Source organism: Bombus impatiens, unplaced genomic scaffold (genome assembly GCF_000188095.3).
Source record: "Bombus impatiens unplaced genomic scaffold, BIMP_2.2 scf_2222, whole genome shotgun sequence".
NCBI lineage: Eukaryota > Metazoa > Arthropoda > Insecta > Hymenoptera > Apidae > Bombus > Bombus impatiens.
Genome location: NT_178641.1, coordinates 2661876 through 2671707, shown reverse-complemented (window position 1 = coordinate 2671707; position 9832 = coordinate 2661876). Strand labels below are relative to the sequence as shown.

The 9832-nt window shown below is 33.2% G+C and overlaps 2 protein-coding genes across 5 annotated transcripts; one reads left to right on the top strand and one right to left on the bottom strand.

Moving 5' to 3' along the window:
- Window positions 1-39: 39 nt before the first annotated feature.
- Window positions 40-9049, bottom strand: LOC100749938 (protein N-terminal glutamine amidohydrolase). Of its 4 annotated transcripts, none has more exons than XM_033324403.1 (7): window positions 6679-6817; window positions 5991-6138; window positions 5733-5918; window positions 4765-4918; window positions 4358-4628; window positions 4074-4240; window positions 40-85 (listed from the first exon to the last, which is right to left on the bottom strand). In XM_033324403.1, exons 3-6 carry the CDS (start codon window positions 5822-5824, stop codon window positions 4086-4088), a joined length of 672 nt encoding a protein of 223 aa, XP_033180294.1. In that variant the 5' UTR covers window positions 5825-5918; window positions 5991-6138; window positions 6679-6817; the 3' UTR covers window positions 40-85; window positions 4074-4085. The 4 variants fall into 4 exon arrangements, with proteins under 4 accessions (XP_033180294.1, XP_033180295.1, XP_033180293.1 ...); XM_033324404.1 differs by having other exon boundaries at window positions 5733-5913; XM_033324402.1 differs by lacking the exon at window positions 6679-6817 and having other exon boundaries at window positions 5733-6158.
- Window positions 6965-8202, top strand: LOC100750058 (isochorismatase domain-containing protein 2-like). The gene is made up of 4 exons (XM_003494388.4): window positions 6965-7261; window positions 7436-7579; window positions 7660-7845; window positions 7922-8202. Exons 1-4 carry the CDS (start codon window positions 7133-7135, stop codon window positions 8072-8074), a joined length of 612 nt encoding a protein of 203 aa, XP_003494436.1. The 5' UTR covers window positions 6965-7132; the 3' UTR covers window positions 8075-8202.
- Window positions 9050-9832: the final 783 nt, after the last annotated feature.

Genomic DNA, 9832 nt, shown 5'->3' with positions numbered 1-9832 from the left:
TTTTTTTTGTTTTTTTTTTTTTTTTTTTTTTTTTTTTTGGAAGTATTCGACATTTTGGTTCTGTTGTTTCACTGTGGCACCTGACCTGAGAAAGAGGAGAGAGAGGATCTTGGTAATGATTCGTAAAAATCGAAACAGTACATCGATAAAAATTCAAAGAGACAAACGGAGTGCATCCATTTATTAAAACTGATTATAGAAAGGACGAAGTTTGGAAATAGATTTCATTTTATCCCATTTATAATTCTTTGTGAACATGCGAAAAAGATTTGTGATTTGTTCCTTTTCCAAAAAGTTGTACAATATGTATTATATGTGTATCGTAGAACGACCATGGTAAGAGAATATGTTAAACGTCGATAAATTGCATAATTCAACATTTTAAACTCTCTTTCATCGGTGTATCGAAATAGATACGATTTAATTAAAAATATCAATATAATAAATATGAAATATTAATAAATATATATATATATATATATATAATAATGATCACTGTCATGATAATATAGTAATTTCTTCTGATATATATATATTTAGAGCGATACTTTGAACGATAGAGATTAGGTCTTTTCTCAAAATTTTTTTTGTTCATTTTGTATTTTGGTAATCGAAGATATTACATGCTAAAAACGTCGGTCCCGAGTTTCTCGCATACGATACGATGCCGATGTATAAGCGACAAGACCTTTCCGCGATGATCACATTCGACGACAAGAACCAGTGTTGGGTATGTGTTCGAATAAAATTTCAATGAAATAAAAATAGCAAGGGAATAGTTAATTAATAAATGGTTTATTTACTATTGGAGTTATTCGTTATTGGAATTATTTATGTTATCTCTTGATAAGATAATGTTATCTAAGTAATTTATATTATTATACATATATACCTTTATTTCAGTCTCTCGTTTATATATATAACAATAATTTATAAATCCTGAAATATTTATTGTATTCTATTGATATATCCTGAGGAATATATAAATTAATTATTGTTTGCGTGTTTATATAATGTATACATATATTACGTATTACAAATAATAATAATAATATATATAAATTATATTTCCAAGGATATATCAATAAATATAACATGTACCTCAAGAGATTTGTAAATTATTTTTTATATATTTATATTTAACACTTTAACTAATATATATATATATATAATATATAAAATATATATATAACTAATTGGAAAAAGAAAGATTTAGTTGTCCGTTAAAAAATTTCGAATAACAACAGTGAGAATGATATCTACCCAACACTGGTAAGAATGATATATGTACATTCAGTGATTAATTAATTATCCCACAATCGGTGATACGTCTGCTTATAAGTATGTATGCAAATAGCAACGTGATATAAAGTGAATTGGAGAAAAAACACATGTCGATGATAAAGACAAAGAGATCTAGTGAAAGATGTTGGAAGGCAAAGAGTGGACGTACCCTTAGACTATAAACGCGACTGTCGGTTCTTCGCCTTTTTCAACAATGATTCTCAATCTACTCGAAGAACCGACAGCTCGTTTGCATTCGCTTGTCGATTAAATTTTCTGTCGCATCGTATCACGCTGTGTTACAGCTAAAAACAATAGATTGGCTAAAACATCTACGAGTACATAGTCTTGTTGCAATTGTAAAGTTATTCTCATTAAAATCGTAACAATTTACATGCCAATATAAATTTACGTTCGCGAAGTTTCAAAACGAAGGACGACTAGAGTATTTCAATTGAAATAAGCGAATAGAGAAGTAAATGGAAAGTAATGTAAGAAATCTACTACGTAGATACAGTATACATGTACTCTGTTTTAGAGAGGTCAAAGGTTCCGAGATTTTCGTTGTCAAAATTTATTTCCGAGAGTCTAAGGGACATTCGTTGATTCGAAAATAATATTTCGATGTAGGCAACAATTGGTCGCGTTGGATGCTCGAATTAAGCCTCGATTTCCATTGATCAAATTTTCATAGAGAAAATTCTGTTTCGACAAGCAAACACACTACATATTATAAAGAATCAATTTTTAGTATCAATATCAGTATATACGTAGGTATTCAAAGTAGAAAGTGTAAAGTATCACAAGAATTACAATAACTATTTTACATTATCGCAAAGATCACGTTCTCGCCCTTACTGTCTCGGTTGCACAACAATAATAAGCGCTTTCCTTGTTTTCTTTTTTTTTGTGCATCAGCGCTAATAAAAGCGCCAGTAAATACTTCGTCGAACGAATGTGTCTATAAATACGTCAGTCTTAGACACAATAACTATAACGATAACACCACCAATGGAGCAAAGCCGCGATAAAGATTTACGCGTTATGATAAAACGTATGAAGACGAGAACAGTCATCCCCAATACTTGGGTCAGAACCCAAAAGCTTGGAACATGGTCGATAGTTAATGTGTAGCAGACAACACAGAGAGATGGGGTTCTTGGCAAGGTTCTGTAAAAAGACTTTTAAAAAGAGGGAAACAAATAACGTATCAGCATAGCTTAGAAATAGAGGCAAATAGATATCGACACTATAGGAAAAAGCGCATGTCCTTGCAGAAACCACTTTTTTTCTCACGATATTGCTACTTGTGTCTAATCGTATCAAGTACATTTTTACACATAAGTAGAGCTATCGTTATAAAAGAATTGGTTTTTCTAAAGACGTGGATCTTTCTTGTAAGTTTTGATTTCTTTATCAAAATGGAGAAATGTCCAAACATTATAGGAGCCGAGGAATAACGAGAGGAGCCAGCAAATCTCGAACTTCGCAACGGTAAGCTGGGGCTCTACGCCCCTTTGATCAAATGCGTTTTGTCCAGGCGCTCTCTTTTGTTCCCCGCTGTTACTGCTCCTTGCATTGTTATTGATTAATTATGGAGGCTCCGACCCCATAATTTAATATCGCTGGAACCGTAGCATTCAACGATAATAGTAGGAAAGACCCGTACCAAACCGTAAACCAGAACAAAGCTGTATAATATTGTGAAATTTTAGTAGCCGATAGATAATTTATTAGGAGAAATGTATCAATATTATCTGTTTATATTATATTCCTTTTAATCACTTTTAATCACAAGTGAAGATTTATTTTCCATATACCTCTTAGGGCACAATCATACAAGACAAAAGCAGTATATACACTCAATTGAAAAAGTCTCCATATATTGCATTAAATCATTGCTGTTTGAATCCTGGAAGCACAGTAGAAACAAAAGGCTTTATAGATTTAGAGGTATTAATTAATTCTTTCCTTCCCTCTGCTTCCTTCTCTTCTTTCTCTTCATTATTATTTTTTGTTTCCTTCTCTTTTTCCTTTTTTCATATGATGTAAAATTTTCATAAAGAAAACTGCGATTAGACAAGCAAACATACAACAAATTTATTATTAAGAATCAATTTTTAACATCAGTATTAGTATCTTTATGTAAATTTATGGTTTTCACCGTTTTCAATATTTAATAATTTACATATTACATCATGTAGCTTATACGGTTTTGTTAAATGAGATAACATTGAAATAAGAAGAGGTTTTCATCATTATTATTAAATCGAGAAATAATCATGCTGAATTTTCAAATCAAATTGTTTGTAGAATTAATAAGTTCCAATTGTACGATCCATTTATGGATCCACACGAATATCCATTATATATACTTAAAATCTTAAATATACGGTTTTATACGGGTGTTTCACACTGTGTAATATTTGTAACGCTCGACCAACGGCACTTAAAGAAATCCTGTGCGTCGCATGGAACACCTTATATTTAAATTCGAATTAATAGGTAGGAGTAAAAAAATGCGTGAGACACATATAAACAGGGATAGTGTTAAAGGTTATATAGCGAATTAAGAATGTTGATAGAAATAAAATGATCGGTTTATCATTCACAGAGATATAGCTGTGATTTTGAACGATGAATAATGCTTAGATAAATGTTATCATCGAATATTAACCCAATTTCGGTTCATAAAGGTACATGCACTTAACCAATTCCCTTAGGCCATACAATTCATTTGTTGACAATTGGAAATCGAAGCAGACAATCGTTATCCTTGCGGAACTTACTTAGCAGTTTACTTAAGTCGGTGTAGGTTGCGGATGAGGTGTACGAGGAGCCGTTGGGATCGCATTCGGCCTATGAAATCGGTCGAATAATTGGTCTAAAGTCAATACAACCCCAAACCCGGTCCCTGGATCCATGTTAATAAAGGAATCCAAGTTGTCCTTGCACGCTGGAATGTTTGCAAAAGAAGAAACGAATACATGTGTAGTAAGAAAAAAGAAAAAGGAGAGAAAGAAATCCCTTTATAGTTGCGTAGCCATGCCTTAACGTTATTCGATAAACATACTTGATGTTGAAATTGGTGGATAATCCGGTGGCGTCTTGATCCATGTTCCATCCTCGCGTTTCATATGATGTCGATCCGATGCAAATTCTCGCAAGTACACATTGGCTGGGATCACTCTGAATCTTCTGTGATGTTCTGGCTGTAGAACCTCGTCCGATCTAAACGTTTCCATCGCGTATTTCCAGAAATGCGTCGGAAACGGCAACGCGCTATCTAAATCGTAAACAACCGCCCTTTCGTCGGGTGCGTAGATAAGGATTACGTGGAAGTCCTATGGATATAAACAAACACGTTTTTTTCCCCCAGAGCTAGCTCTATCATAGTTACAGGCTTAAAAAGAAAATGAGAAATCGTGGTCTCTTCGACGTTAATAATCGTTTTCTTTTTTGTTGATTTTGCTAACTGACCCAAACTACGAGCTTATCCTCGTCCTTTCCTGCACGTTGTCGCCAAAGCGGTACGCTACGCCAGGAGTTGCTCACGAAAGCAACATAGCAATGCTGTAATTCCGATCCATGTCTGGTCGTTACATCTTGACAGAGCTTCCATACATTTTCCTCGCTAGAATAACATAGTTTGTTCTTGCAGACGACCGTGTTCGAGATGATCAAAGATACGCGTTTTTAGATGTGTGCAAATGTGATGCAACACGGTGCAACACGAACGGTGGTAGAAAACAGGAAAAAAAAAAAAGAAACGATAACTCGGGATTGCTAGCTTCGATCACAATCGACCAGAAAGGAAAAACAGTGCACAGAAATAGAGGAAGTGCATGTAGTGCTTTCCGATGAAGATTCGTGATATATATGCAAGCAACTGGAAATGTAAACAGCGCATAGAAATACTGTTAAATGTAGATGATAAGTCGTATGACCCGTGAATCGATATTATTCAAAGTTTTGGAGCAAATGATGGAAATAAGGTTACTGGAGATGCAAAGGAAAGTTTATGTACGGCTGGTGCTATGTGTTTGTCATGAAATAAACATAGCAATTCGTTCAAGCTGAAAGACGGATGAGACATGTTGTCGATAGACTTTCATAACGAACTAACATGCATGATTAATTCGAAAGAACGTATTAAACTCCTATATTCCTGTTGATCAAAGATTTAAAAAAAAAAGAGGCAAAATACATGATTCTACTAATAAGCAGTGCATGGAAACGCGCGGGTCTTTTCAAAGCGGTGCACAATAGCGTATCATGATTCGTGGATATTTCATACATTTTAAAGATGGCGGCAACATATCGCACTGCCGTCTCTGTACTACTGCAACGTATCGATCCATCGCAAGATATACCGCAATACGACACGTTTATTTGTTCAAATCGATAATTTTATAGAAAAATCGGACAAATTTCGTGAAAACACTTACCAATAACAACTCGTATACACGCACTCGGATGCTTTTGGGAAAAGCTGCACCAACGGCTTCGTATGCCCGGTTTCACGAGGCTCCCCGGCCATTCTTTGTTTACAAACTCGATCAAAATACCACGATTCGGTAATTAATTAAATACTATTTCGAGATTGTTAAAATTTGTGCAATTCGTGACTTAAACTGCACGTAAACATTATACCAACTGATTAGATCAATCTGGTTAGTTTGATAATACTCAAAAAGAATCCGTACATCCGATCTTCCCAGATATCATTGTTTGACTGCCGCTCGTCGCTACTCCACTCTTCTATGTGGCCATCCTACATCCGACTTGCACCTGGGTCGCAGCGCTACCACGCATGCGCGAAAGCAGTCGATTTAAATCACTAAATTTACATCTCTGAATACATATTAAAAAATGTTTTACAAATTTCTACGACACACGTTTGTTTTACGTTTTACGTCTAAATTTTCATTTTATAATGCTCTTGGAACATACTTTTATAATTGCACATCTGTATAATAGTTTCACTATCAGTAATTCCCTACAATACGTTTCGTAAAGAATTTTTTTTACAATTTCATTAAGTTTCCATTTGTAATAATCCATTTGTATAATTTAGTAACACAAAATTTAGTATACGTTTTGTATATGTGTGTATGAATGTTAACTGTATATCAATTACTTGTATTTACTGCTTTTTTGTTGACCTTACTATATGACTTTACTCAGTACTATACATGTAAACTTTTAAGCAATCAGAATATTGAAATCTTAATTGAAATTCCAAAAGTACAAGATAAGCAATGCCAAAATATAATGTCAGGGTATAATAGATAATGTCAAAATTAAGCAGATACAATAAACAATACTATAACATTACAATGTATTGAAAGCGTATAATGCATATGTACTGTGTACAAATATATATATACGTACCCTGACCGGTCGGCAACTTTTGTACATAAAAATACAAGTATACTAGCAACAAGTAGACAAGTTAACGATATATCAACAAAATGAACTACATCTGTAGAAATGTAGGATCAAAATGTAACGAAGCAACATTTTCGCGCTTGCAAATATATTTACACTCCTGTACGATAATTACTGTAATATCTTTATGCACTTTATTATGTTGCTCGCACATCGAGAGGGTTCGTACGAAATCGATTAAATGCAACACGTCTAAAGTTAGTAAAGCTAAGACTGGCCGTGAACTTTGAATATCACAGAATAATATCACGTGCGTCATAACATGAAAGCACGTTAGCTTGCGATATAGAAATTCGTCGACATTGCACCAGTGACCTCGCCAACTGGTTCGCTTTGTAACTCTGCAGGGTCGTTTTATTTCATATTGTCACGCAAATCTTCAAGGATTATTGTAAATATGGCAACAAACGCTGCAAAAGCTGTTTTAAAGCAGGGTAAAAGTGTTCTGTTAATATGTGACGTTCAAGAGAAATTCGCTAAGGTTATGTTCGAATTTGACAAAATCACACAAAACTCGGTGAAATTGGTAAATATGTAGTAATGGATATAGCATGTGATATAAATATATATGTACACATAAGATAACACGATTTAATGGGATCTTAAGCTCTTAACATTCGGTACTTGAAAAGATTCTAGGTTATGTAGTACAAATCACTGAGCATAATATAGATTAGATTATATATGTATATATTTACAGATAAATGCATTGAAGCTTCTAAACGTTCCTATTATCGTTTCTGAGCAAAATCCAAAGGCTCTAGGTAAAACCATTTCCCAGTTTGATATTTCTGGTGCCAAAGGGCCATTTGAAAAGACTCAATTTAGCATGTGTATTCCTGAAGTATGGACATTACATAGTTATTCTTCTACAAAGGACACTGTTAAAATACCTTTTTCGATAATTTTTAAAATAAATTTTAGATAAGCAAGGAACTTTCTACAATTTGTGCTGGTCAAAAACCAGATTCAGTTATTCTCATTGGTCTTGAAACCCATGTATGCATAGAGAATACAGCAATCGACTTAAGACAAGACGGATATGAAGTACACACTGTTGCAGACTGCTGTACTTCTCGTACTCAAGAAGATAGATTATTGGCCTTACAGGTAAAAATATAGCGCAATCTTATAAAGAAACAAAATTATAAATGGATATAGTGGTTAATCTGTACAACTTTCACAGAGGATGAGAGATATAGGGTGCCATATAGCTACTTCAGAAAATGTTATTTTCAAGTTACTAGCTGATGCAAAGCACAAGGAATTCAAAAATATTCAAAGTTTGGTAAAGACACCAACACAATATACTAATCTAGTCCCTCTTGCAAAGATATAAATCACAATGATAAATATATACCTGTGCGTAATGATAAATATAAAATCCTCAAGACCAGTAGGAGAAAATATTTTTTAGAATGATGTACAAAAATGACATAATCTTTATTAAATAAAATTTAATAGAAAGAATACAAAAATCTCAATCTTTTCCTGTCGAACCAAATCCTCCTTCTCCTCGATCAGTATTATCTAAACTATCTACCTCTTCAAGTTCTGGATATATTATTTTTTCACAAATTAATTGGGCTATACGATCACCTGGTGCAATCTTGAAGTCCTCATTACCATGATTAAATAGCACTACTCCCACATTTCCTCTATGTTAAAAAAAACAATGAATGAGAATTTGAACATTTTTGATGCAAAAATAGTACAACTCCACAACCATCCATCGTATCTCTCATGCTCCAACATTCAGAAACTTATTTTATACATTTCGCAACTGTCTCATAACCACTATATACTATATATAATTTAATTGTTTAAACACTCACCGATAATCGGCGTCAATAACACCTGCGCCTACATCAATATGATGTTTCCATGCCAATCCTGAACGTGGTGCTATTCTTCCGTATGTGCTGTCAGGAACTTCAATTTGCAAATCTGTTTTGACGAGTGCTTTACCATGTCCAGGCACAATGTATTCATAGGCACTGTTAAAAAAACCAGTACTCATTAATATATGAAACTTTGATAATTCGGAAACCCCAAACGTTATTTACAATTGTATGTACATGTTTCACAAATATATATACCTTCTTAAATCGAACCCAGCAGCATATTGTGATCCCTTTACTGGTGCAAACGCTTTATCAGACAATTTTACGAATTTTAACATTTTTCCTTCGTTTATCACTGACTTGTGAAACTTGTGTAACTTCTCAAACCACTTGATCGTAACGATACTGAAAAAACAGCGGGAAACGAACCGCCTTTACAGTCCTAGTAGTCCTAGTTTACCACGTAATACGTGATTCAAGTTCGAAAATCTGCCAAAGCGCGAAATTTGAAGTGATTTTGGTGTAAAAGGTAATTAAATTATAAAGGACAATGTTAAAAATTGTTGTGCTCCTCAAAAACGAAAAGCTTTGTTCTATCTACAATATGATTCTGAATAATAAAAAATGTAACAATCATTTATCCGAGAAAAGATGTAAAAATTATAAAAAATCCGGTTAAATACAAGAATATGTAGGGAGTGTAACTGAAATTATAACTGATTCGACTGTGACTTAGCGGTTTTAGTCTCTTCGGATGACGGTATATTAGTAAAATAATTCAGAAAATTATGTAAAAATTATACAAAGATATAATAATAATATTTGGTATAAACGTACAATAATAATAAACATAATTAATAATACAAATGAACATATCGTAGGTATGATCAACAATAATGAATTCTTTTATAATCGTTATTATAAAAAATGGTTATTTATTTTACAAGCGGAAAGGCTTGTGATAGAAAGATATACATATGATAAAACAATCGTAAGTGCATCTTACTTGCAATTTGTACAGTTTTTACTTAAATTAAGCATTTTTAATAGCGATCCATTTACGAATCAACTATTTACCTCTATTAAAGAGACATTACTTTTACCGTAATAGATATAATAAATGAAATAATAAAGATTGATTCTCCGACGCTGGATTTAAATATCGATATATGTTATTAACGTATGTATAAGTAACAGTGAATGTAATATGAATATCGTTCGATAAATTGACAATAGAATAAAGACAAAGAATA

Coding starts and splice junctions, on each gene's coding strand:
- LOC100749938 (XM_024371916.2), bottom strand. CDS start 8,917: ATGTTAAAATTCGTAAAATTGTCTGATAAAGCGTTTGCACCAGTAAAG. Junction 8,733..8,834: donor GCTGGGTTCGATTTAAGAAG/GTATATATATTT, acceptor TTTTTTTAACAG/TGCCTATGAATACATTGTGC. Junction 4,241..4,357: donor TCCACCAATTTCAACATCAA/GTATGTTTATCG, acceptor CAAACATTCCAG/CGTGCAAGGACAACTTGGAT.
- LOC100750058 (XM_003494388.4), top strand. CDS start 7,133: ATGGCAACAAACGCTGCAAAAGCTGTTTTAAAGCAGGGTAAAAGTGTT. Junction 7,262..7,435: donor CACAAAACTCGGTGAAATTG/GTAAATATGTAG, acceptor ATATATTTACAG/ATAAATGCATTGAAGCTTCT. Junction 7,846..7,921: donor ATAGATTATTGGCCTTACAG/GTAAAAATATAG, acceptor CAACTTTCACAG/AGGATGAGAGATATAGGGTG.